At 39.7% G+C, this 27,983-nt stretch overlaps 2 protein-coding genes and 1 pseudogene across 16 annotated transcripts; 2 read left to right on the top strand and 1 right to left on the bottom strand.

Moving 5' to 3' along the window:
- The first annotated feature begins 165 nt into the window (after positions 1-165).
- LOC103563245 (gametocyte-specific factor 1-like) lies at positions 166-5,050 on the top strand. 2 transcript variants are annotated; one of them, XM_070619613.1, is made up of 8 exons: positions 187-325; positions 428-492; positions 1,926-2,023; positions 2,245-2,365; positions 2,532-2,633; positions 3,811-3,874; positions 4,456-4,526; positions 4,865-5,050. In XM_070619613.1, exons 3-8 carry the CDS (start codon positions 1,931-1,933, stop codon positions 4,876-4,878), a joined length of 465 nt encoding a protein of 154 aa, XP_070475714.1. In that variant the 5' UTR covers positions 187-325; positions 428-492; positions 1,926-1,930; the 3' UTR covers positions 4,879-5,050. The 2 variants fall into 2 exon arrangements, with proteins under 2 accessions (XP_008536768.2, XP_070475714.1); XM_008538546.2 differs by having other exon boundaries at positions 166-492.
- A 5,895-nt stretch (positions 5,051-10,945) lies between these two features.
- Positions 10,946-27,078, top strand: GTSF1 (gametocyte specific factor 1). Of its 14 annotated transcripts, none has more exons than XR_011540090.1 (11): positions 11,378-11,612; positions 11,898-12,033; positions 13,495-13,539; positions 18,058-18,158; positions 19,959-20,085; positions 20,821-20,904; positions 21,357-21,420; positions 23,020-23,114; positions 24,050-24,086; positions 26,365-26,404; positions 26,504-27,078. XR_011540090.1 is itself a non-coding variant. In XM_008538528.2 (10 exons), exons 3-10 carry the CDS (start codon positions 13,524-13,526, stop codon positions 26,574-26,576), a joined length of 600 nt encoding a protein of 199 aa, XP_008536750.2. In that variant the 5' UTR covers positions 11,537-11,612; positions 11,898-12,033; positions 13,495-13,523; the 3' UTR covers positions 26,577-27,078. The 14 variants fall into 14 exon arrangements, 6 of the variants coding, with proteins under 6 accessions (XP_008536749.2, XP_008536750.2, XP_070475713.1 ...); XR_011540086.1 differs by having other exon boundaries at positions 11,537-11,612; positions 11,898-12,127; XR_011540091.1 differs by having other exon boundaries at positions 11,537-11,612; positions 11,898-12,707.
- Positions 16,789-16,890, bottom strand: LOC139083715 (small nucleolar RNA U3; annotated as a pseudogene).
- Positions 27,079-27,983: the final 905 nt, after the last annotated feature.

Genomic DNA, 27,983 nt, shown 5'->3' with positions numbered 1-27,983 from the left:
TGGAAAGATATGTGGCAGTTCCTCCTGGAAACTGGAGGAACCCTTCTAAGGGTAGTTTAATTACCCCAGAGCAGGGTCTAGTAACACTGACTACAAATCAGAATCCCCCATGGAACTCTTTTAAAGCCACAGTTAGCCAGACCCCATTCATGAAGGTTCTAATCCAATAGTTCTGGAGTGGGGCCAAAGGATTTCTCACTTTAAAACTACTCAGTGATTCTCATGCACAACCAGGCTTGAGAAGCTCTTCTCCAAGACTTAACTATAACATCGAAAATTTCCAAACCCCTGAGAAACCATAGAACATATGGTGGGAGAAGAGGAAGTGAGTGGCTGGAACAGAAAGCTGACTCACATCACTGGACGGAAAGGCACCGTGCTTTCCCACTCCTCAGAGCTCAGCTATTTGCCTTGTTTTGCCTTACAGGATTGTCTTCCTCTTCAAGTGACCCTTCCCTTTGGATTCTTGAGAGACACTGCTTCAAGAATAAGGTAGGTCTCAAGAGCCTTAGACTAGATTCAAGTGTCAAGGTAGCATCAAGGTTGGAACATTCTTGCCAAGTCTAACACACATTAAACCACATTATAGTCATGGCCTTCCTACACAGGATATTCAGCTATTAATAATTAGGTGAAGGATCCAAGGTCACCAATTCTCACTGACTATTCTGAAGCATTCTGTTTATTAAAACCAGCCTTATGAATCTGGTCAAACTTCATACTTTTCTAAGCTGCTGGCTAAAAGAAGGGTTTGGAGTTATCTAAAGGCTACATTTAGGTATTAAAGCTCTTTTTCCATTATCTTTACATCTAAAAATAACTATATGATATTGGATTATACACAGCCTTCTACTTTCCACAGAGCCAATTCACTTCATAATAAGTGTTCATGGCTCTAACATAATCATTAATATGCAGTGTAAACTTTAAAGAACCACCGTGGCCTGTATTCCTGAAACGTATCTGAGTCTAAATCCCTGGGTTTAATCACCTACATGCCCTCAGGAAAAGCTGGCATTTAACCATCTAGCTCTGTGCCCTTCGTCTATGCCCTAGGCATGATGCAAAGCAGAATGGAAATGGGCTATTCTAGGCACTTTCTATCCCTACTGCTTATGCCAGTCTGCCTTGATCTTTCCTCCCCCTGTCAGACTATGCTGTCCCTGCTTTGCAAAAATCTTAGCTGTAGCTGTTGCCCACAAACTTGGGAGCCTTGAAGCGAACGTCTGCTGGGGTAGCTAAAGACAGCTAGCCATAAGGGGAAGTAGGCCTCCTATTGGCAGTAAATGCGGCAGATTTGAGATGGTGTATTCTTAGTTCACTTCTAGAGTCTTCATATGTTAATACCTACAACTTGAGAGATTTCAGGCTGGCCTTCTCAGAGAATTATAAAGTAGCCTGAACCTGAACATAGTACTGTTCACTCTTCCAATCCCCTCTCCCCAAAAGTGGCTATGCTGACCTATCTGGCAAGTAGCACCCTCGTCTGGCAAAGAGCTTAACTCAGATTTGGTGAAGAGATGGAAGGGAGCAATGCTGAACAGTGAAGGAACCAGCTGCCCCAGCCTCGCTTTCTCCAGCACTCAAGCTTATAGTGTTAAACTTCATCTTACCCGGGTGCTGTGAGTTTTCCAAGGAACCCTACCTGTTTAATGCTCCAGGGGCAAAGCACTCTATTAAAAACAACCTGTAAGACCAAAAAATATGTACAAATGTTAATTTTTGGTCTTCCAAGGCATATAAGCAGTGAATTTCTCCTATTATCTAACTGGCTAGGCCATTGCTTTAGTGATCCAAAACTTTCATGGGTAAGATTCAAGATACCTATATCTTTCATACGACTTTCTTTTGAGAACAGAAAATAGGCCTATGTCAAGACTACTGGTCTTAAATATCTTTGCCAACCCATGTTTCCTGCTATTTAGGCCTTATGGAGCCAGAAGCCTTAGAAATATGTCCTTATGTCCCAAACCACAGAATGCCAGCCAGCAGGTTACAGTACCATCTGGCAGCATGTAGAAAGGTAAGTTTTCCTGATAAGAACTAAGTCACTGGAGGGAGAAAAGTAAGCTCCTACTATAAAACGTTAAAGACTTTTTTAAAAAGAATAAGTTTCTGACCATACATAGCAGCTTTCAGTTCTTAATGTTGGAACATGGTATGTCACAGCACATCCAGAAAGGAATGGAGGGTGGAATACATGAAAAACCTAACAGCCATTTAACAAGAACTTTTTCCTTTTAGAAAACTCCAAAGAGAGTTAAAAAGATGGCTAACTGCAAATATAATGCCTGTCATGTGGTCCCAATCAAAAGGCTCAAGGAACATGAGGCTACGTGTGTTAACAGAACTGCTATAGATGATGGTGAGTTTTTACTTGGCGGGGGGGGCGGTGGATAAGTGGTGTCAAGTTCTGTTGTCCTCTGACCTCCATGTTTTACAGCTATGGAAGTCTTAGCCAAATGAGGGGAATAAAAAACAAAAGGAAGTTTCTACCCTGTTTCTATAACTTCCGGGCTGCTTTATTTCAGAGCCATTTAATCTTCCAAAGGTTATTTCTCCAAGTTTGGAACCAAATGAAAAACCTTCTAATGCTGCCAATCAGATTCTCGACCCTGACATCTGGAGTGTAGGTGAGCAATGACGAAACAGTGAACACAGTCCTAAATGAAGGCTTGGACCCTACATCCTTCACAGCTAATAAGAATTGTCTTAATACTCCTCCCACAAAATCCTTCACCAAAACAATCAAAACAGTAAATCTGAAAATTTCATCTGTCTCTGCAGAGGCAAGCCAGTAAAAAGGAGTCTAATTAAAAATCTAAATTCACTTACAACAGTTAAAAGATTTTTCTTATCTTACAAATATCTGGTCACTTTCCATAGGAAAAATTACTGGTACAAACTGAATCTTGTGATCTGAAATGTTGGGATTCATCCTATCTCAGGTGACATCCTTTCTCTAGGATGCAACATGTTACAATAGAGAATTCACCAGCTATTCAGTCAGATCTAGCTTCAACCATACGCTCTGGCCTTAAGAGAAAGTTACTTCTCAAACACATCTTCCTCATCTATAAAAGGAATATTTATCTTATAAGGTAGATTAATATTAAATAAAAAGGTATGTTTTAGAGCAACGCAAGCTCCTTTAACAGGTTAAGTCCAAATTGTGTTAATATCATGGTTTAATACAACAAAAGTTTTCCTTGTACATAATCCCAACGCATGTATTCAGTGGAGGTGGTGATTCACGAACACAGGCTCTTTTCATCTTGTGACAGTCACCTTCCACAGTTGGCTTCCCAAACTGCCACAAAAAGAATGGAGAAGGTACAGCTGCCTCTGAACCACCTCAGCCCAGAAGAGAATACTTCCACTCACATTCCATTGGCAAAAACTAGTCACATGACCATACCTAAATGTAAGAGGGTGGGAATGTAGTCCCTGGCAGAGCAGCCACTTCCCAGCAACAACTATGGAAGGGAGACTCAAATCTCTGCTCCCATCTGGGCTTCTCTGCAACAATATAAAAATGCTTAGGGGCTGGCCCTGTGGCCGAGTGGTTAAGTTCGCGTGCTCCACTGCAGGCAGCCCAGTGTTTCGTTGGTTCGAATCCTGGGTGCGGACATGGCACTACTCATCAAACCACGCTGAGGCAGCACCCCACATGCCACAACTAGAAGGACCCACAATGAAGAATATACAGCTATGTACCAGGGGGCTTTGGGGAGAAAAAGGAAAAAATAAAATCTTTTTTAAAAAAAATGCTTAGTACTTGTTACTTCTTCCTCCTTTCCTTCTTTCTAGATGATACATTTCATTCTTCATTTGTTCTTAAGATATTTACTCCAAAGCTGCTGGCTTGTGAAAGGTAAGATAAGTCATCTTATAGAAGTTATTGGAATAGAGAGCAGAATACCTTTAAGTTGGACTCTTAAAGTGAAATGGCCACAAACTCCTAGGCATGGCAAATGCCTAAGTTTCCGTTACAAATTTTAAAAGAGCTGTATTCGTGGGCTCTCAGTACTTCCATTCCTTCTCTAAGGCTCCACTTAGGACTTTAATCCATCAAGGACTTAATTACACAGGGTTCTCGATTCCATGTAAGAGTTTCAAGGAATAAAAAACCAATTCCTAAAACTATGAAGGGGAAAGAATTAGTATACCCTACATCAATCGGATCAGGATCTCCAACCAAACAGACTTGAAGGGCACATCCAGGAGTTAGAGGAGCCATCAATGAAGCTACCCACCACATACACCGGGGAAGGGTGGGGGCAAAGGAGCTACATAAAACTGAAGCTGGCAAAAAAATCAATAATTCCTATTCTGACATTTAGTTACATCAACTATTTTTGATAAAGTAACTTTAATCTCCTAGAACTAGTTATCTAGACTAATTCTCTAGTTCTGGTTTTCAACTAAAATTCCTCTTTTGGTCATGTCCTACAGTGACTCAAGAGACATAAAAAAAGAGACTTTGGATGATAAACCTCCTAACAACCATAAGTCCAGGAGAAAGGGTAGAGTAACTTTTTAAACTAATATCATAGTTTTAACATATATTAACATAGTTTTTAATGTATTAACATAGTTTTAACTAATATCACTAATCTTGTATTCTAAATCTTCAAAGATCCTTATATAAGCTTTCTTTAAAAAATAAACATATTTTCTATTCTAAGTCCTCCTCCCCCAACAGCAGAATGCAAGGAAATTCCTGATGGCTTTAAATCAGACTTTGGAGAAAGAGCTGTCTAGAATTCTATTTGAAATGCCACTAACACATCAAGCTTAAGTCTTCCATAAAAATACTTGCTATCAAAATGACACTATCTCAATGTTCTCTTTCTACCCGTAGGTCAGAAAACCTGATAGAGAAGTTGTGGATTAAAGAGCCAGAAGATGGAAGATTTATTACTAAGTCTTTTCTAAAACTTTGGGAAAATCTTAACTGTCAAGTTTTAGGTAACAACTCTTGTCATTGTTGGCATCTTGAAATGTTTGTACTTATTTAAATAAAGAATATTTTTCCTATGACAAGCTTCATTTGGCTTTTTATTCTTCCTTGTTTTTATATCCTCATTTGTCAACCAAAAGGTTGGAGGGCTTATTTGCTTATTCCCCTTAGTAGGGGAAATATAGTCACCATGTGGACTAACATGTTGTTCCTTAACTAGGTTCTTTATCTTATTCTTTTCTCCTATCTCCAAGTCATTTACTATCTGACCATATTAACCTTCTTCAGTTAATTCTCAGCACAAATCTTCCATGCTTAAAGGATATAGTTCTTATGACAAGCTGAGTTTGAAACATGGCTCCAAACCTACCTTCCTAACTACGTACAAGTCGGTTTACTCCCATTTTAAACATGCCTTATTCTTTTTCACTCTGTTCATTTTAAAATGTCACCCCCTACCCTTCAACCATTCAAAGCTTTTTTCTAAGTCCAATTCTTTTTTTTTTTTTTTTAAAGATTTTTTATTTTTTCCTTTTTCTCCCCAAAGCCCCCCCGGTACATAGTTGTGTATTCTTCGTTGTGGGTTCTTCTAGTTGTGGCATGCGGGACGCTGCCTCAGCGTGGTCTGACGAGCAGTGCCATGTCCGCGCCCAGGATTCGAACCAACGAAACACTGGGCCGCCTGCAGCGGAGCGCGCGAACGTAACCACTCGGCCACGGGGCCAGCCCCTCTAAGTCCAATTCTTAATCCTCACCTCATTTAAATCAACCCTGTCTCCAACCTCAACCACACCCCTTCATGAGACAAGTCAGAATCACGTGCTGCTCCATGTTTGCTACAGCACCAGCCTGGTGCTGTGTATCTAGTAGATGTGCAAATATTTGGTGCTTAAAATGAACTATGACCCAATTTATAGCAGGCCAAAGTTAGTTCCTCTTCAGCTGTAATTTTTTTTATTGCAGCTAGCTAACCCTTTTTAAAAAAAGACTTTGGGTTTTGCTAGCTAACTGAGTAGTTCAGGTATATTTAGACTTACAATTAAAAGTAGAAGTTGTAGTTAGATGAACATTTTCTGCCCTTAGGAGTCTTATCCCTACCTAAGTATTTTCTAGATCCTTTTTAAATGACCTTTGTTCTTCAGTTAAAACAGAAAATAGAAGGGAGGAACACTAGACATTTAGTATCTAGCCCATTCTAGTATACTTTGTACAAAGGGGGCTGTTGACTTTCTCTAGATTTACATAATATAAACAAGATTTACTTATATCTCTGGACTAAGGCCTTACACATATTTTGAATTTTTTAAATTACACTTTGGTATAACACCAGACTATATGAAAACAATGTTTCCTAGGAAAAATGGCCCCCCAAAATAAAGATATCTTCCTTTATCGTGTTTTAAGATATATAGAATCTTCCCCTAAAAGGCCATGCAGTCTTAATTAGGGACCATATAATTTTTCCTCCAAACCAGGAAACACTTGAGCATGAAAGGGAGAACAATAATTATCCTGGGACAACCAGACAAACCAAGTCGGCCAGTCAAATCTTAAGGGATAAAACATCACTTATTTCACAGTTGTGTCATTCCAAATATGGGAGCCAGATCTACTCAAATCTCGATTTAAGAAGTTTTGAGCCCCTTGGAAGAAGGCACAATAGAAACTAAAACATCACTTTCTTGCCTTCTAACACAACATTTGGTCAAAGCTTCAAAAAGACCAAATTTATGGAAAAATACTTTAAAAAAAAAAAAAGGAAAGTTTGGAGCAGGCCCTGTGGCCAAGTGGTTAAGTCCTCATGCTCCGCTTTGGTGGCCCAGGGTTTCACTGGTTCGGATCCTGGGCGTGGACATGGCACTGCTCATGAGGCCATGCTGAGGCGGCGTCCCACACAGCACACCCAGAAGGACCTACAACTAGAATATACAACTATGTACTGGGGAGCTTTGGGGAGAAGAAGGAAAATTAAAAGATTGGCAGCAGCTGTCTGCTCAGGTGCCACTCTTTAAAAACAAAAAAAAGGAAAGTTTAAAAGTAATTGCCTCAAAGCCTGCCCACATTCCCCAAGTCCTAACTATTCCCCCATGCTGCCATAACAGGTGGCTTACGTCTCCATTTACTCCCCTTTCACTCTGATTTATTATTAAATTATAAGATGCTTTAGCAGAAGCATGATATTGACTATGTACTAGTCCTGTGCCCACAAAGAAAATCAAAGTTGTGGAATGTGGATAATCTGTACTTAATAGACATGATGGAGTAAAAAGAGACTCAGTAGTCTGGGCTAAATACTTATATTGAATAAGTCAACCTTTCATAAACCTTGGTAGCCAGGTTCACTCATTTTCACCAAAAAGTCCTATCAAAGCAATTTTATTTATGTAACAGTAATAAGACTTCTCAGCTGTAAAGTTTCTTTCCTAAAATCATGTTTTAGGGTTTCCACCCTTACACTGACAGTATGAACCGTGGGGGGAAAAAATTGCTAAGGTCCATTACTCATGTCCTAGATACGTACCAAACTGTATCTCATTGCTTCCACATCTTTATCCTATTGTTGGTCCATACTTTATGGGCCTTTTTGCGCAGGCTTTCCAAGCAGCTGCGGTATAAAAAAGGGAAAGAAAAAAACCTCAAATATTTTAGTCTCTTCTCACATATTTTCTCACAAGATAGATGATGTCTCACAGTTGCTGCAGCTTCTGACAAAATATACCTGTGCTCTCAAATCAAATAAGTATCTATAACGTTTGCAGCACCATGTAAGGAACTATAGTGGCACTAGTCCATCATAAGAGAACAATGTTGACAACTGTAGTGTTAAGGCAACAGGTCTCAAACTTTAGTGGGTATCCAAATCACTTCGAGAGTTTGTTAAAACACAGATTGTAGGGCATCTCACCCCTGAGTTTCTGATTCAGTAGGTCTGTGGTAGGCCCAAGAATTTGCATTTTCTCAAGTACCCAAGTGATGCTGATGCTGCTGGACTGGGGACCACACTTTGAGAACCACTAGTGTGACACACTGTTTAAACGCTGGGAGGGAAGGGGGCTGGGAGGAGGCCACAAGAAGATGTAACAACTTAATCCCTAGCAGAGGTTAGAAGAAGGCTTCACAGAGAAAAGAACGCTTGGGTTTAAATATTTGACATTCCTCAAAATAACAGATCAGAAGAATGGCAGTACTGGAATTTTAGAACTGTTCTGTGCAAAACTAGTCCTTTACACAGTTTTTAGTAGGTAAAATTTCCTTAGCATAATTCTGCCATTCTACCGTCTTTTTGACAAACTTTTAAGAAGTTTCCATTTCCTTACCTATCTGTTCATTAAGCCTTACCAAAGTAATACTAAAAATGGTTTACAAACTTTGACTTAAAATTTACGTCTTAGATGCCAGCACCAGAAAGGGTGTGAGGGGCTTTTTGTTGCTGAGTCCTGGGGAAAGAAACTACCTAGAAGTCAAGGAAAAAGATAGAGAATAGATTTCTCAAGTACACTGGTAACTATTACACACAATGTGGATTACATGGATATACAACATCTACATATCAGGACACAGAATGAATTTAAAGTATAGACCAAAAAAAAATCACCACTGATTTTTTTTATTCATCCTGTAGCTGGATGTTGGCTATTTTTGGCCAACTCCCATTAGACTCCTCTTTAAACATAAATTTATTTTCATTGGCCTCCTGGTGGGAGCACCTCTCTCTGCTACTTCGCCTGTAAAATTGTAACCAGCCCCAAGTTATCAGCCTCCTGTAAAGCCCTAATTCCCAATCTATCCTCACCAACAAGCACATCTATTATGTTTCCCCATAGATCTCTAATTTTGAAATATTTTGCAACTGCATTTATCAAATAATTTTCCTATTTTTAAGTATACACTTAACTACCAATCAGAAATCATAATTAGATGAGAGAACCAGGACTCAGTTGACAAAATTCAAGCCAAAAACAAAGAAATTTAATATTTTAGTCTTCTGATGGGCAAAAGTTTGTTTTATGAGCTTTCTGAAACACTTAAAAGTCTTTAAAGAATCTCAAGGACTACTGGATTTCCTTCAATCCTAAAAGCTGATAAAAACCCATTTACTAACAGATCTTTTTTTCAATCACTAGAGCACAGATTTGTCTTTTTACTCATTAGTCCACAGACTGTATTTTTAACTAATAATTATTAACTTTAAATATATAATCCATAATTTAGGGATAAATGCTAGCAAATCCACACATACAAGCAGCAAGGATCAGATTTAGGTTAGGGCATTAATCCCAGCTAGCTCCTAGAATGACCCTGTGTAAAGGCCTTGGTCTCTTATTGTTTTTTTTTCCTTTTCAAATACATTCCACATGGCTGAGAAACCAGTCTGAAAGAAAGCTCAGCAGGGATCTCAGATAAAGCAGAACTTTCTGGGTTGGAAAGAAATGAAAAAAGCATTTAAGAATAGAAAGAGTAGACGTGTGGTGCATTTTTATTTTAAAATCTCCACTGAAAGACAGGTTAGATTTTTTGTTTGTTTTTTTTTTGAAAGTTGGTAGGCTTGTTCACTGATGCTAAATGGAATAGCTTTATCAGCTGGGGCTCCTGTCACCCTGACAAGGCATTACTGAATGCAGTGAAGCCTGATTTTGGATTCTGGTTTGGTACCCACTCCCCATCCTCTCAAGCCCTTAGCTGTTTCTCCCTCAGAAATTTCAATCTGCAGGTATCTGACTGAAAAGTACTTAAGGGTCACAGTCACAGTGTCAACAATTTCACCAGATTACTGCAATTTAAAACATGAAAAATTACATTTCGCTTCAAATCACACTGGCTCCACCAATCTGCAAGAATGATGTTGTGATAAATTCAGAGGTTTAGGATTTCATAAAGATTACTTTGTGTAAGATATTCCCAACAATCTGAAACTGATTTGCCAAAACAGCAGCTTTTTCTAAAACGCTTTGTGCTAAACTTGCAATGAAGCTTTCATTCCTAGCAATTATCTTTCAAGAAGCCCTTTAACAGCTTGCTCCCCCTTCAGAGGAATCATCCAGGCCACCCAGGTGAAAAAATAGCTCTTGTAAATTCAAAACAGTGCCTAGGTCAGTGGCTCTCAACCCTGACTGCACATTAAAATGATCTGGGTAGCTTTTTAAAAATAACTATGCCCAGCCCTTTCTGATTAATTGGTCTGGGATGGGAATTTGGCAAAGTATGCCTTAAAAGCTCCCCAGATGATTCTAACGTGCAGACAAGAGTAAGAACCACTAGCCTACAACAAGAATGGCTTGGGCCCAGCTTCCATCAACACATTTCTTTTTAGGGTCTTAATATGAACCAAAAGCTGTGAAGCACATTCTCTTCAGCCCAAGGGCTGATAATTTTTTTAAAAAAAAACAACCTGATAACAATTTATGTTTACAAATTATTCACATAAAAATAAAATGTCCCACTCCCATGATCCTCTTCATTAAGCCACATTCAATTCTTGCTGTCAGGATAAGTTCTCCGAAATCATATTTAGGCTCTATAAACCACTGATATCTTCTAAAAACCCCAATATCTCAGCACCCAGACTGATCTCCCAGACTGCCTCCTGCACCTTAGACAATACAAAAACTTGTCATATCACACCTTTTACTTCTTGGTTCTGAAAAATAGTATTGCCAGATGTACCTGTAGTGTCAACACCTTCCTTTTTTTCTGTCTAACCTTCAAAGGCCACAAGTCCCTTTTCTCCATAAAGCCTTCCCAGGTCACTTTGGGCCCCACTGATTTCTTCCTTATATGAATTTACAGTCTCCACCACGTTTTGGCACCTGACGTACTTCCACTTAACCTTTCATCCACTTTGGGACCTGTTTTCCTAAGCACCTTGGGGACAAGAACCACTGCTTACACTTTTTTTTTTTTTGGTCTCACAGTTCCCAGAACAAGGGCTAACAATATATGTTTGTTTTTCCACTATCAAGGTGTAACTTTCAGGCCCTCTTTATCGCTCCAACTCTTTATGTTGAGATCTCACCTCAACTCTAAAACTCCCTTTACTCCAGCTAGGGCATCCATTCCACCACACGTTCTCAGGTACTATTACTGACTTTCGAGTTTTGAGATTCTACAACGTGTGCTACACAAAACCAACCACATTCCTGTCCTTGATGTTTCGGGTTTTTTTTTTTTTCACTGTTCTGCCCAATCTCCTTTACAATTTTCCTCCTCCCTCCCCTCAAAATCCAGAAGACCCTTCGACGTGGACAACTTCCACAAACAAGGTTTCCTTCCAACCAGCACCGGCTCTCTATCCAGCCCCATTCCCCGCTCGAGGGCCCATTTCTGAGCAACCGTTCTCCTTCCCTAACATGGCCGCCACAAAGCCCAGGGAATGCACAGCGAGTTCCACCCACGCAAGGCGGCCACTAGCGTTCTGGGGGCCAGAGGAGGACGGGCTAAAAGAAGACGGGCCCAGGGACTACGAAGATCCGAGAAGGGAGAGCCCAGAAGACGCACGGCGAAGCCCCAACCCCACGTTCTGGCCAGAAGCTGGACCTCCGTGACAGGAAGTGGGGGCCCCGCCCCCTCGCGCGTCGGGGGCCGGAAGTGAGCGTTGCTAGGGCCCGGATGTCGGGCGAAGGCTGCCGCTGGGAGAGCTCGTCTGACTGAGGTAGGAGAGGGGACCGGCCCTGGGTTGGGGCCTCCCAACAGCTCCCGTTTAGTGCCCTGGGGTACCTTCACCACCTAGTATCTTCTCTTTTCCCTTCTCTGCTGATGGCCTTCAGCCTCGTGAGTTCCCAGCGCCTCTTGTTTGCTTACCGGTGGTTCCGCCACCGCTTCGTCCCCGCGAGGGCCTCCCTGCCCCCTTTGTCTACGTACTGTTAAATTAGCCACCTTCCCATCCTCTCCTGTTTAGTCCCTTTGCTGAAATCTACTCTGATTGTTTTGTTTAAAGGAAGAAAAACGATTGTTTTACTGAGCCCCCAGCTCTGTTAAGAGTTTAACCAGTTGCTTCAGACTACGTCTAGCCCCCAGACTTGACCGCTTCGTGTAGTTTGTCCGTCTCACCGCGCCCCGGTACTAGGGAGAAGGTAAAGAATCACCTGCTGACAGGTTGCTGTGGAAGACCCTTAAATGGACACGGCTGAGGGATGAGGCTCTGGATTCCAACGCGCCTAATCTACCGTAATTAATCTTTTTGGCCCCAAAGGATAAGGCGGCTTCGTACAAGATGCTGAATCTGGCGCTGATCACTCCTCTAAATGCCTTAAAATCAAGGGACATAATACTTGGTTCCTCCCTCCAAACCTCTTTTCTTTTTATTGAAAAAGTATCAAGTAACTGGGTATAAGTAAAACACGTCAAAAGGAAGATCAGACTTTCTTAATCCAGACGTGGAAAATGTTTTTTATGACAGTTTCACTAAGGATCGTTGTTAACAAGTGGGCTCTGCAGCAAATTGCCAAAGTGGAGTTCCAGCTGATCACTGATTTCCTATCATAGGTTCCAAGGCTGCTTATGTCATAGAATGGGGGGAAGGACTGTGGAATTGTATGAGGGGCCAAAGGAGAGCTTGCTCTAGAGACAAGAGCTGTAAATCTAGCCAATTTTCAGAAGTTTCCTATGGGGATGGTTTTATATAAATTTTAATTCTTTCCCATAATGACAAGTTTGTTTAATCACAGTGTTCAATAGGCGGGATCTCTAGGAGAAGAGGATTCAAACTACAAAAACTTTTCTGGTCTTTTAATCGTCCATGTATCTGGTACAGACTTGTTCTTTCACGACTGTTTTATCCGTAAAATGGACAGTTTCTTAAATCCTAACATTCGGAAGTTTTCCCTCAATGCATAGAGGGAATGAGTATTAACTGGAGACACTTAAATAACCAACTCTCCCTATTTTAGCAAAGGAGGTTGAAGGGAGAGGGGAGGTGAAGCATCACTGGAACTTCCTGATTATGTTGAAGAAAAGTCATGGTAAACTAGAATGTCTCTGGGCTTATTGAACGGATTAAGTGTATACTGTCTGACATAGGCTTCCAGCATTTCCACATCCCAGGGGAGAGTAAGGCTGGCAGCCTGCCTGTCCTGTATTTTTCAGAACTTGAGAGGAGAGCTTTAAAATAGTGCCCTATTCCTCTGTTTATCCTGAAGTGTAAATAACAGTATTGTTGTGGTCTTGCCCCCACTAACGTTAATTAGCATCACACCCTAATAGATGGTAAACAGGCTGTTGTAATGGCACTTAAAATAGACTGACATCTTGTCCCTTGAATGCAGTTTAAATTAGTAGTCATATTTGGTTTTTCTTAACTATTTGTGAGCCCTAGAATTTATTCCAAGACTGTGAATTAGGCAATGATGTTAAAATGCTTCGAAGTAGTGAAGAATGCTTTAAAGGGGAGGAAATATTTGGGGGAGGAGAGGCTAAGTGTTTCTTGTATTTAACTTGGTTAGCGTCAATTCCAGTTTGACTCCACTTCTTAGGGCTACTTTTTGGTACATTTTGTTTCCGATTCCCTGAACCACTGTTTGTTTGTTTTTTTCCAGCACTTGGATTCAGCTTCTTCATTTCCATCATGGAAAAAACTTACAGTATGTGCTTCTTGTTGCTTTTAAAAAATAAGTTAAATTACTTAATATAGTTTTATATGTCTGACAAGACTTTTAGTGTGTTGGGAAAGATTCACATCTCTCCCTAAACTGCTGAGAAGATCGATGTCATAGTAATGTATAGAAGTGCCCAAATTTGAAATAAGACTCTTGAAATGTAATAGAGAGGTATGAGAAGTCATCAAACTTTGAAAAAGCAGTTGGAACACCTGTGTTAAACTATATTTTTTTTAATGAAGCCTTTTTAGTTCTTCAGGACTTCACTATCTCCTGTTAATGACACAGAGATAGTAACCTCTGTTTTCTTTCTCTTTTGAGGGATAATATGGAATACATAATGATGGTGATGCACGTTGAGTTGTTAAGATTAAAGAAGTCCTGGGAAGGATTCTTATTTCTCAAGTGATCCAGGAACCTTAGATGGCCCAAGAAGTCAAAAGGGAGCCAGCACCTAGAATCATACAAGTGTAGAACCAAGAGAGACCTGAAAAATCATTTCATTTAACACTCAGATTTTACAACTGAGAAAATAGAAGGTTACATAGTTAGGGACAGAGTCAGAACCGGAGTCTTATATGTTGTTTATATGTTGTGCCCTACTTGATACCACAAGGCCCTGATCAAGTTTGAGGAACATCTGAGTCAATGAGTGGATGAAACTTGTTGACAGGGTCTGCTTTGTTTCCCACTTTGCTGTCTTGTTCAGAATCTCTTTATGCTTGATAAGTTCTGGCCCCGTGACCGAGTGGTTAAGTTCACACACTCCGCTTTGGCAGCCCAGAGTTTTGCTGGTTCGGATCCTGGGCGCGGACATGGCATCACTCATCAGGCCATGCTGAGACAGCATCCTACATAGCATAGCCAGAGGCACTCACAACGAGAATATACAGCTATGTACTGGGGGGATTTGGGGAGGAGGATAAGAAGAAGAGAAAAAAAAAAAGATTGGCAACAGCTGTTAGCTCAGGTGCCAATCTAAAAATAAAAAGTTCCAACTAAAGGATATTTTAGTCCCATTCTACCTTCAAGGAAGAGTCCAACAGAATCTTTATCACCAACATGTAGAAACTACATGGAAGTAGTTTTTATTAAATATCTCCAACAGAGGTTTTCAAACTTTAGTATGCACCAGAATCACCTGGGGGGCTTGTTAAAACACAGGTTGCTAGACCCCACCTGCAGAATTTCTGATTAGGAGGTCTGGGACCCAAGAATGTGCATTTCTAACATGTCCCCAGGTGATGCTGCTGATCTGAGGACCACGCTTGAGAATCATTGATCTTGAAGGCTGATTCTTCCTTGATCTTCTTTAGGGCTCCCTCCCCTATTTGTTTAATTTTTTAAAAATATTTTTATTAAAATCTGAAATTCCCATGTGAGACAGATTTATATTTATTCTTGAAAACTTACTACGCTCTATTAAATTGGAAAGCAACGAGTCCCCTTTATGTCCCTCATTCTTTAGTTACTTTTTTCAGCTATAATTTTTTTCTTAGGAAAATATCACCTGGGAGTGTGTTAGAAATGCACACTCTCAGGCACCATCTCAGACCTACTGAGTCAGAATCTGCATTTTAACACATTCCCCAAGTGATTTAACACCTGGGGATCATGGTAAAGTTTGAGAAATGCTGCTTTAGAAAATACTTGACCTTTTTCCCAAATTGACCTAACACTCTAACCTTAATCTGAGAGATTCCTCGAGGTCTCCAGCTTCTGTCTTTGGGCTCTGCCTCTTAGCTGATCACACTTTTGTCAAGTCTAGTTCCTTATTTTCGTGAAGTTTCCTCCATTTTGCACCATGGCTTCTAGGCCCCATCTGAGTGTGAGGAATAACTGAGTCTATTTGGGAGGAAGCTTGTCAACGGGCTGCTTTGTTTTCCAAATTAAGTTGTATTCCCAGAAAGCCAGACAACATTTTTGCTGAGTAATTTGATAGTAATTATTACAACTTTAAATGCACATATACTTCAGTGCAGCACTCTTAAGCATCTGCCCGAGAGAAATACTGATACAGTGCACAGAGCAGTATACACGAGGTTGGTAGTCAGGGCATTGTGTATAGTAGTAAAACACTGGAAGCAACCTAGCTGTCCATCAGCAACGGGACTGATTAAGAATCGATGGTACATCCATATGCAGCAATTAAATATTCCTTGTGTGTACTGACATAGAAGGAGCTCCAAGATGTGTTAAGGAAACAAAAAGCAAATAGCAAAACAGATACAGCAGATCCTGTCACATGCTACGATATGGATGAAGCCTGAGGACGTTATGCTGAGTGAAATAAGTCCCTCACAGACAAATGCTGGATGATTTCGCTTACATGAAGTCCCATCTCTAGAATAGTCAAACTCATAGAAATGAAAACTAGAGTAGTGCTTGCCGTGGGTTAGGCAGAGGAGTTGTTTTATGGGTATAGAGTTTCAGTTTTGCAAGGTGAAAAAGTTCTGGAGATTGGCTGCACAACAATGTGAATATACTTAACACTACTGAACTATACATTTAAAAATGGTTAAGATGGTAGATTTTGTTAGATATTTTGTCGCCATTAATTTTTTAATTAAAAATAAAGTAAAATTTTTTAAATCGAGAAAGTCACTTTAGAGCTGACCTGTGTTACCAGAGACCAAGAAATGAAGCATTCTGGTAGGAAGCTACCATTATCAACTCTGATGTATGCCACTGTACGGGCAGTATAATGTGTATGAATCATAAGATACGTCCAGTCTGTCAGCTGCTGACATGGCCTAACATTTGTTAGTGATGAAATGGATTAAATGCAGGGAAACTAATAAGAATTTCATCTGTAAACTCCGTCTGCATGTCCTGAAGCTTTAGGAGTGTGAAAAAATTGCTGATCAGGATGAGCCTGGTTGGCATAACAAGCCTGCCTGTCCTCTAGGACTTTTCTCCTTCCTAGTCATTCTGTCCTTCAAGTCACCTTTCTGGCTCATTTGCATCACGATCGTGGTTAGCAATTTATTCCATGTTTACCGCTCTTTCAGTGAAACTGTCTGTTTCAATTTCCCACTGGCTTCTGATTTTCATAGCAGTCTCTTGGTTTATAAGCTTCTTATCAAATGTGAATTGTTTATCTTATTTCACTTTTATCATAGCCTTCAGCGGTGGCAACAGCATTTTATTAGGTTACCTCTTGTCCTCATAATATACTCAGAATGTGCTTAACCGTTTAATTTCCTTTGCTTAACCAGGCTTGTTAAAATTTGGGGCTCAGCCTGGGCATCTTGTAAAGCCTAAGGGTAGTTTTACATGTTCAGAGAAACTCCTCTAGTAGCGAACTATGGAAATGATCCCTGAAAGTATAGTCTTCTAAGGGTAGTTTTAAGTAGTATGATATAGGTTAGGGCTTTCTTTCACATAGCAGCTCCAAGTGCCTGTAGTTGTCTTAATCTTAGGAGGTTCTGTTTTTGCAGATTATTCTATTTTTTAATCTGGCTGATTTGATCACTAGATTAAAGAGTTCTCCTTTTTCTCATCTGTGTTCCAAAATATGGAAAGTAAAACCACCTATCTGACAAAGATAATTGGTTTCATTTGAGAGGTGCCTAGAGTAACCAAGATCAGGAACTACTTAACAGTAGTAAGTTAAAGCAGACAGATGAGAAAGAAATCATCTGTCAACTGATGTTTCTCAAGCTTTCATAGAACATATAGTGGTATAGAGCAGTACTTACCAACTTTTTTCATGTCATGGCATACTAGTAGACAGGGATATTGGTGAAGAGGATTAACTACCCTCAACTTTCTCTAGGACTAGTAGAGGATAGGGAGCACATGAGTGCAGTGGACCCTCATATCAGTTTATTGGCACACCATCCATTCCAGACTTCAGCATACTGGTTGGGAATCTCTGGTTGGACCAGCTAGAGATTGGAATGACCCTGAATTATCACTTTTACAAAAGAGAAAGAGGCTGTCACTTCATTTAACTTTTTGTTTTATAGTAAGTATAACCAACAATAAAAAGAACAACGTGGGGCTGGCCCCGTGGCTGAATGGTTAAGTTCGCGCGCTCCACTGCAAGCGGCCCAGTGTTTCGTTGGTTCGAATCCTGGGCGCAGACATGGCACTGCTCATCAAACCACGCTGAGGCAGCGTCCCACATGCCACAGCTAGAAGGACCCACAACGAAGAATATACAACTATGTACCGGGGGGCTTTGGGGAGAAAAAGGAAAAAAATAAAATCTTAAAAAAAAAAACAATGTTTGTGTACGACCAAATATGAACTAAGACCCCATCCCATGATTGCTGGTTTTGCTGGACTTATTAAGGTTCAATAATAGCATAGTTTTGTCTTTTCAGAGTTACATTTTCATTTTCAAATGTTTGGTCACCCTTTTTAAAAAATTCCAAGTTGTTAAATTGCCTTGTTCTATTCTTACAGATTCTGTTGAAAATTCCAGTGTACCTGGAATACTGTAATTTTACCTTGGCCTGTTAAGCTTTATAGTTATCCTGTTTTTCTCTCTTTCAGTCGATTCCCTGGACCCTGAAAAGCTATTGCAATGCCCCTATGATAAAAACCACCAGATCAGGGCCTGCAGATTTCCTTATCATCTTGTCAAGTGCAGAAAGGTAGGGTATTATTTTCATCATTTGCCCTGTAATGCCCTCCTGAGTTCTTTTAAAAAGCTAAATTTTGTAAATATCAAATAATTTCAGCATAAATGTTTTAATTGAATGCCAGAATTGTTTTGGGATTCTATCTTTGTGTTAAATAATAACATTTATAGAAAGGAGTTTATTTCTTGGGTAAATAAGTTTTTTCTTGTTTTGGCACTTTATAAACAGCTTCTCTGGAGTCTTCCCACCCTTCATAAAACAAAGGAAACGCTAATTTTTGCTAGCAATGAGAAATCCCTCTTGACTTGTGAATTTGCTGTTTTTATTGTCCTATTAAGGATTGAGTGCTATGGTACACTTCTGATTTTTTTGTTTATAAATTTTAGAGAAGTTGAACAGTTAGCCCAAGAAAAGATTATTCCTAGAAGTAACTTTCTCCAGGTTTCAACAGCATCTTTGGGGGAAAAAAAACAACTCATCAGAGTTTTTTTCTCTGGTCACTCTGTAGACTTTGCTGATGTAAACTCCTTTAATGCCGGTATATTCATTGAGGTGCTTTGAAAGGTTTGTTAGAATACACGTCAGATACAGAGGTCAGAGTTCTGCCAGGATTTATGCTTGGAGAACAATTTTGGTATTTAATCCAAACTGCATACAATTCATGTATGCATTAACGTCCTTTAACGGGTGTTTCTTTTGCAGTCCTGGAGACACAATTATAATGCCATTGTTGATTATTTCTCCAGCTCTCTGTAATCCCTAGAGCAAGGATCCCTTAAGGTTGAACCTGGACAGTACGGACCAGCAGATGTCACCACAACTTTCTCCCCTAGCCTCTCAAATATCCAAGGATAAAGGTTGGGAAAGGAGCCAGGCAGTAGAAAGACATTGTCATGACTCCCCTGTTTTAATGCTCTTAATCTTGGGCCACAAAATTTTTGCGTTGGAATGCCTGACATCCCTTATGAAAATTGTGGAGATGACTGCCCTCCCAATTTTCTCCATCCTCTATTTCTTTCCAGCCTTCTCCCCACTTCACATTGTTTTTATTTGGGTATCATTTGTGATATATCTGTTGCTTCTCCTAATAAATAAATTTCTTAACTACAGGTATATTTACCATAGGGTGTAGGTGATATTCAACACTTTGTTTTCTTGTTTTGTTTTAAAATACGATCTTGGTCAGCAAAGTAGACATTTGGCTTTCCTTAGTGAAATAAAGGTCAAATTGTTCAGAGCCTCATTTCAGGCATCATTACTCTAAATAAACATTCCTGTGTTAATCTGAAAAATCATTGGTTTGCCTCTTCTGAGGCTCCCTTCCCACAGCTATTCTCTAGCACTCATTGTTTTACAATAGCAGGGCCACTGCTGCAGTGCAGACTGAGAGTGGGCTTTAATGTTACTGTTCATCCTGAATACCAGCTTTCAAAGACATCCAGAGAGCTCTACCATTACCTGAATCTTATAACCCTGAGAAATAAACGGGGGGAGAGGATATGGTTCCAATACCCAATCCTAAATTCACTGTTTACTTCCATATAAGCCAATGTCACCAAAATATCTGTTGTCAGTCTCTACAGTCACAACAAACAGACTTAACATTTTGATGATTTTGAAGTAATGTCTGTATGGTCTGTATGAGTGATAAATAATCCCTCTTAATTTTCTACTATGAGTTTACCTACTATAGTGAAGCCACAAGTTATTAAGAGATTTTAGAGAAGCCATTTATAGAGTAAGGCTGAGCTGCCTCCTTTGGACTTTAAGAGATCCAAAGAACTGACAGACTTCTTAATTTTCGTTCCACAGAATCATCCTGATGTTGCAAACAAATTGGCTACTTGTCCCTTCAATGCTCGCCACCAGGTTCCTCGGGCCGAAATCAGTCATCATATCTCGAGCTGTGATGACAAAAGTTGTATTGAGCAAGATGTTGGTATGACTGACTGACTAGCTAAAATGTTTCAGTCCTAAGGTTTAGCTCCTTCACATTTGCATTATGCTACATTGTCACCTTGATTTTTGACTTTCATCATTTCAGAAGAACAATATTTTTCTGCCTTTGAGTTTTGTGGGTTTTTGGGGTTGGGTTTTTTTTTTTCACTTTTTGGTGAGAAAGATTGGCCCTAAGCTAACATCTGTTGCCGGTCTTCCTCTTTTGTTTTGTCCCCAAAGCCCAAGTATGTAGTTGTATATCCTAGTTGTAGGTCATTCTAGTTCTGTGTAGGATGCCGCCACAGCATGGCTTGATGAGTGATGCGTAGGTCCACGCCCAGGATCCAAACCAGGGAACCCTGGGCTGCTGAAGCGGAGCACATGAACTTAACCAGTCAGCCTTGGGGCCGGCCTCTCAGATTTTTATCTCACCGGCAGATGTTGTCAGGTTGTGTTTGTCAGACTACTTTCTCTTCTGAACAACCTGATTCATTTTACTAATAATTCATCAAAAATAAAAATCCTTTTATTGCCATAGACGTGGTAAACATCTTTATTTCTGCTTCTATTTCTTGTCTTCTGTCAGCAAGGAGATAAGACCTCTCTGTTTAGCTTTCATACCATCCATTTTTCAGAAACAAAGACCCATTAGGCTACCGTGCAAACTTTTAAGCCACTAACCCCTTTAAATGTAACTCGGCAATGTCCCCTTCTTACGTCAGAATCTCTCTTGTAGTCAACCAAACCAGGAACCTTGGACAAGAGACTCTGGCTGAGAGTACATGGCAGTGCCCTCCTTGTGATGAAGACTGGGATAAAGGTGAAGGGCCTCTACATCTTTTTCCTCACAATGTCTAAATCTCAAGTCATTTGCTTTAGACAAAAGGAAGATTTTCCTTTTCTGTGAACAAATAACATTGTTCAAAACGCCTTATTTTTATTGGGCCCCAAAATGAGCACATTTGTATTGTTGTGCAGACACATGGAACAACCTATCTCTCTTGATTGGTAAAAGCACTTCTTATATCTGTTTTTTTCCATAAATTGTGTTGGACCATCTGTGTTCGGTTGTTACTAGACATGTTTATTATTATTTATGTTGCTTGTGTTTATATCCTTCAATTAAATTCCTGCTACTGTGTCACTTAGGCAGGTACTTGATCAATTTTTACTTCTCTAAACTTGGATGTATTATTTCCTGTCTTACAAATTCAACTAGCACGAACAAGTGTCTTACCTAGTAGTAACACAAACTATGTTTTGCTTTGGCAGATTTGTGGGAACAGACCAGCACCCCATTTGTCTGGGGTACAACCAACTACTGTGGCAACAACAGGTAAAGGAACAGGTCTCGTTCCCAGCACCGCCTCCCAAAATCAAAGTGCTGTCTTACCAAAAGAAGCCAGCAAAGCATGAATTGGCCTGTTTTCTTGATGATGTTACTTGGTGGTAACTTAGTCTAGATATTGTTTTGGTGGGTTTTTTTCCTTATTTATTCCTTGATTCATAAAAAGATCACATGCTTTGTGTTAACCACTGTGGGAACACAAAAATGCTAGCTTATAGTCTAGAAGGGAGACAGTGGCGCCAGGCATTCTTATGTCTTAGTTGGGTTTTTTGTTAGGTTCACATTATTTTAATGCTTTGAAAAAATTCTCCAGCTATACCACATGGATGATTTTTACTCTAGGTATCTAGTGTCTAAGGTAAAAGTAATCTTAAAAGTTCTTGATTTGATGGGGCTGGCCCCGTGGCCGAGTGGTTAAGTTCGCGTGCTCCGCTGCAAGCGGCCCAGTGTTTCGTTGGTTCGAATCCTGGGCGCGGACATGGCACTGCTCATCAAACCACGCTGAGGCAGCGTCCCACATGCCACAACTAGAAGGACCCACAGCAAAGAATATAGAACTATGTACCGGGGGGCTTTGGGGAGAAAAAGGAAAAAAATAAAATCTTTAAAAAAAAAAAAAAAAAAAACTTCTTGATTTGGGGGCCTGCCCAGTGGCGCAGCGGTTAAGTGCGCACGTTCCACTTTAGCAGCCCGGGGTTCGCTGGTTCAGATCCCGGGTGCAGACAAGGCACCATACTGTTGTAGGCGTCCCACGTATAAAGTAGAGGAAGATGGGCACGGATGTTAGCTCAGGGCCAGTCTTCCTCAGCAAAAAGAGGAGGATTGGCAACAGATGTTGGCTCAGGGCTAATCTTTCTCTAAAAAAAAAAAGTTCTTGATTTGATAGTGGGCAATCCAGAGTACCTGTTGGGTAGGGAAAAAAATGTACTTCTTCTTCCTACTGATTTTGTATCTAGTTTAAATCTATAAGATTTCTCTCATCTTTGAAGATGAGAAATCTTCACACCTTAGAAGATCAAGTTTCAAACCCAAACGAGAATATTTCTGGGTTAGAAAATGAAGGAATGAAATGCTAGACTTTATTTTTTTCCCCAAATAGAATGCTTATCAATTTTTATGTCTTAGTTCCTGAAGTCAGTTAGTAAATGTACCTTATTTTGTGTGTGCACTGAGATAGAAATCCTTAACGATGAATTGCTTTCGCACAATTGTAATTTTACCTCAGTTCTATGAGATTTGTTGCCTTTGGTTTGGTTGTCTTGGCATTTTATTTTGTCTCTTACATTTATTGAGTGAGTTGATGAGCCTGTCATACAACTGAACAGTAGATGGCATTGCTGTTTATCTCAATTTCTGGAAAATGAAAATGGTTAGACCCATCATAATGCCTGTACTGAACAGAGAGCTTTCCAGAGAAGTGGTAATCATTCTGATTGCAAGACTGTTTTGATGGAAATGTGTTTACATTTCAGAATGTAGGTTGTTGTTTTCCTCCAAATTAGGAAAAACACATTTTGATTGTCTTATATGTGCCTGCCTGAAGAATACAGATATGCTGACATAGTCAATCTGTCTTTCTTTTTGCAGCCCTGCAAGCAACATAGTTATGGAACATAAGAGCAACCTGGCTTCAGGCATGCGCGTTCCCAAGTCTCTGCCGTATGTTCTGCCATGGAAAAACAGTAAGTGAAATAGAGGCAAAGTGCTTTTACTCTTTTCATTGTGCTAAATACCATTGATTTTGATGATTCAACACCATGTTCAATCTGAACACCTTGCACTCATGTAACCCTGAGAGTGAGTGCCTCCTGAAGTTTTGCACCCTAAGCACCTCACTCACTTCACCCTAGTCCTGGCTCTGGTTAGTAGCAGGAAATTATGAACAGGAAAGTTCAGGATCACAGAAGCCAAAAGAATATTTTCAAGATGGTTGACCACTGACATGAAATACCATGGGGAAATTTAGGGACTAATAAAAAGGCTATTGCTTTTGACTAGAAGAAAGTCATCCCTGACTTTCAAAGCATAATATCAATAAGGAATTGGGATTAGAAGTTGGATTTCAGGGACCTAAAAGGAAATGGATAGAGACAAAATGAAATTAATAAGTCATAAGATCCAGCATAAGAATGGCATTCACATATCTTCCCTAGATATCAGAGGCCATGCTGAGTGAACAGCTACTAAATTCATATCATACCGCCCTGGTAAAGGAATTCTCATATAGGAAATACTCAAGATATTGTGATTTTTATTTAATACAAACTTTCTTTTCCTAATGTCGCCCCCAAATTCAAATTACCTTGATTTCTCTCTTTGCTACTGTTTGAGCTAATTTTTAGGTGGCTAGAGGATTCCCTTTAAAACATTTCCTTTTGGATACTTGCGTTTCCCAAAAAATGAGATCACCAAATCGTATGCCAAAAGGCTTGATAGGTAAAGGACTGTTTTCTTTTCCCATGCTCTTGAGTAGAATTCAATACTAATTTTAAATTCTACTTTTATGTTGTAATTTAGTATACTCCAGGAATAACTCCTTTGTGTTTAGTAAGAATAGAGGATGGAGTGAATTTCAATTGACATGGTGTATTTATTTTGAAATATTTCTACTCCATAGATGGAAATGCACAGTAACTGAATAGCTATCTCATCAAGTAAGTGTTTCAGTTTTATTTCACTGTCTCTTCAGATGGTAGCAAGATTTAACTGGACATAAAGCAATTTGGGTCCAATTTTCTTTTAGATTATGGTACCAAATTAAAGCTTTGTGTGTGCCTGTGTTTTTTAAGTATATAGCCTCTTTTATGGCTTCACAAGCTAATGACTAGGCATTTACTGGTTAAATTAGAATTCTGTTAAGATGCCAAGTTGCTTTCCCTAGCATTAGTGCACATTGCCTTTTTCCTTTTTTTTTTTTTTTATCAAAGTTGCATTCTAGATCTCTCACGCCTCTTTAATGGACTGAGATTAATCAGACAGCTGTGCTTCACTGCTCTGCAATTCAGTACAGTTTAACACTCATCAAAAACTTCATCCTCTTTTTAATGAGCACTTAAAAAGTTTTGGGTCTCTAAGAGCCTTGTACTGTTGATCTTATCTGAATATTTGATTTAGCAGAACCTCACACAAGCCATATGAAGAGACCAAAATCTTTTACTTTTCACAGGTGAAGCCCTTCCTTAAGGTTTACCATATGTACCCATAGTAGAGCCAAGTTTGATGCTTCAAATGCTGTGTTGGCTGTGGTGTCCCAGCCACATTGCTCCTGGAAAAAGGGGTATTATTAGGCTGGGACTGGGATTATATCCGCACTGCCTTGCAGATAGTAGGCCTGCAGTGAATGTTTATTGAATGAATGAGTAATTGCCCTGTTGCCTTCCGGTCCATTCACTTTCTCTGGACAGTGAAGCAGATGGATCTTCTGTGACTTAGGGTTCATTTTGTACCAAAACATGTTTCTTCTGGTGAAAAGCAGAAAGGAGATTCTAAAAGTAAACACTCCTTAGCTATGGACCATAATATTTATCAGTTGCTTCTAGGTACTGCCATTTTTCTTAGTAGGTTCTGACATCAAATTGTTAAATAAATCTGGAAGCCAGAAAATTGGATTTTGCCCCAGAAGGGAAAGAGAGGCAACGGCACTGGGGTGTGTCAGGAAAGTACACACAGACCTGGATAAATGGTGAACTTTGAATCCTTCTCTGACACACTGCACAGCATGCTTGGTGCTCATACAGTATAGATAGCTACCTAGTGAAAATGGCTACTCTAAGGTGAAAGTCTAGGAGAAACTTAGTTCTCTGCACTTAAGACTAGACGCTTCTCTCTTTGGAGCTTAACTCTTTGCTGTTAAATTCTTTTTTTTTTTTTAAGATTGGCACCTGAGGTAACAACTGTTGCCAAGCTTTTTTTTTTTTTTTTAATTGCTTTTCCTCCCCAAATCCCCCCAGCACATAGTTGTATATTTTAGTTGTGGGTCTTTGTAGTTGTGGCATGTGGGATGATGCCTCAACACGGCCTGACGAGCAGTGCCAGGTCTGCGCCCAGGATCCAAACCGGTGAAACCCTGGGCTGCCGAAGCAGAGCGTGCGAACTTAACCACTATGCCACGGGGCCAGCCCCAATGCTGTTAAATTCTTTACATGCTGAAAATTTGTTTTTCTGTATAACCCTTGAGGAACAGGAAAAAGATCCTAGGTTAGGTAAGAATCCTTAAACAGCCACAGACCTCCTTATCTTCTTAATAAAAACAAAGCATCATTTTTTTGAATGCCTGTTGTTGCAGAATTCTCTAGTTTCTTTGGAAGGATACAAAAAAAATAGAAGACATGACTTACTCCCTTAAGGGACTTAAGGGTGGGTGGAGATTTTTTTGAATGCACATACATGAAAAGAATTTGTTCACCTTTCTCTTAATATGCTTTATACCATTTGTTTTTATCAACAGCTCAGTTTTTACTGGATAGGTGTCTCAAAAGCAGATAATATCATATTTTTGTTCCCCTAACATACATTATAACAGCTCCAAAAATCTTGAATTAATGAGGTAGAGTATATAAGAAGAGAAAAAGATCAATGTAAGTTAATTGGAATTTATCCAGAATTGTCTGGAGGAGTCAATTACCTGGATAGTCAATTCTGATTTTCTCCTCACTTGTGAAACTGTTGACACAAGAAATGTACATTGATCTCTCGGTAGAATGTTTTTAATTCAATTAATCAGTTTCTGTGTGCTGAGTGGCACTAAAGAGCCAAAGGCCAGAAGTCACGTGGTGTTCTGCCACTAACAGCAGCAGATTTCTCCAGCGGACCGAGAGGTTTTAATTGACTTGTGGTCGTGTGGCCCTTTGTCAGTTGTAGTTGGTGCTTTTGTCATTGAAAGGAACTAAGAACTCTTTTTTTTTTTTTTTTTTTTTTCCTGTTTCCTTGCAGATGCCAGACCCTGGAAGACTCTTGCTTCTTCCTGCTACCAGTGAGTTCTTCATTTTTTTTCCTCCTAATCTAATTATAGAAAGATAAACTGCCTGTGACTTTCAAACTGACAAGTACCTTTTTTTTCTCCCCCCCTTAGAGTCCTCACTCATTTGATGCAAGAAAGAACCTTCATACTCAGAAGAACTGTTTCAAATAAACCATTGATGTAGATAGCTTGATAGTTTGGTTAAATACTTGCAGCCCCAAGATCAGAAATCACATCCCATTCCACATTAGTGAAACATCATCATTTAAAGTTATCCTAAAGGATCCAACTGAAGCAGGCTAGAAACTTGGGTTGGAAAAAGAAACTGTGTATTTGTGTTCTCTGACACACATGGACCAAATTCTTTTTAGCATTTATAGGAATGGCCTTTTCTGATCAGTGCATCTGTTTATCCAGAATCTCCAAGATGTTGATAGCATTTACATAGCAAAATACCCCATTCTTGTTTAGAATCTTTAGTACATCTTGCTCCCTGAATGTTTCCAACCTAGGGTAGGTTTCCTTTGCTTCTTTTCTCTCTCCCACATCCCAGCTAGAAATTGTACTACTGTCAGACTAGGTTGGAGTGAAGGTTGGATGGAGGGGAGGAACCAGTGTACCTGTGGAGAAGAGAGCGATTTTCCACTTGTGTGTGAAATTTGATTAAACTGCAAAGCTTGAATGTGTGAGGGCTCTGTTGACTGCCCTGGAATGTGTATATAACAAGATAGATTTCTGAAACACCCCAGTCTCTGACTATCCTAACAGTTCGTCGCCCCTTACATGGAGGCTTCTTAATCTCCCCAGACCAGCATTTTGTTTGTTTGGATTATTTTTGTTTTCTTTTTTGTTTCGTTATTTTCAGGTTTGGTTTGGTTTTAAAACTGTCTGGCATTGGGTGGGATTTGGGATCTGGTATAGATAGGGACTTGGATGAAGCATACTGACAATTCCAAAAATGATCTCTCTAGCATTGTTGGTAAGGAGCAGATAAGAGGGAGTGGGCTCGTGTGGAATGCCTCCTTCCAGTGTTTTACGCAAAACAGGATTCTCTCCTAATGAAGCAGAGCTCTCTGTTTATTTAGTTCCAATCTCTAAAAACAGGTTCAAGATAAGCCACAGTACAATAGTATTTCTGCTTCTAGCTGTGTGATCTTAAGTGAAAAACAAGACCATTTCTTTTGGAGAGGGTGGTAATATATTAAGGAGGGGAAAAAACACGCATTATGCTTGTAATTCTGGTCACTTATGTTTATCAATCAACACTTCACAACAACTTAATTTAAAAATAGTCTTATTACTGGAAAGTATAAAACCCTTTTGATTTCATTTGTTTGGGTGATGACAGAGTAAAACTGTCTGTGCTCGTAACCCACAATTCCTACCTAGTTTAGGAAAAACAAGCAAGAATGTGAGTCTCATTGCAAAGAATTAGCTGCTTGAATACAGCTCAACAAGAGAATAAAATAGAAAGTAGTTACTTTGTGTTTTTAAAATAGCTAAAGGGATGAGATAGGCTAACATCTATCATTCTTGAAAAACCTTATCTTATCACCTTAGGGGGCTACTTCTTTGCTCACAACTACAAGAA

Source organism: Equus przewalskii, chromosome 5, assembly GCF_037783145.1.
Source record: "Equus przewalskii isolate Varuska chromosome 5, EquPr2, whole genome shotgun sequence".
NCBI classification, from domain to species: domain Eukaryota; kingdom Metazoa; phylum Chordata; class Mammalia; order Perissodactyla; family Equidae; genus Equus; species Equus przewalskii.
The sequence above is the reverse complement of the archived record's forward strand: the minus strand, read 5'-3'. Positions and strand labels throughout refer to the sequence as shown.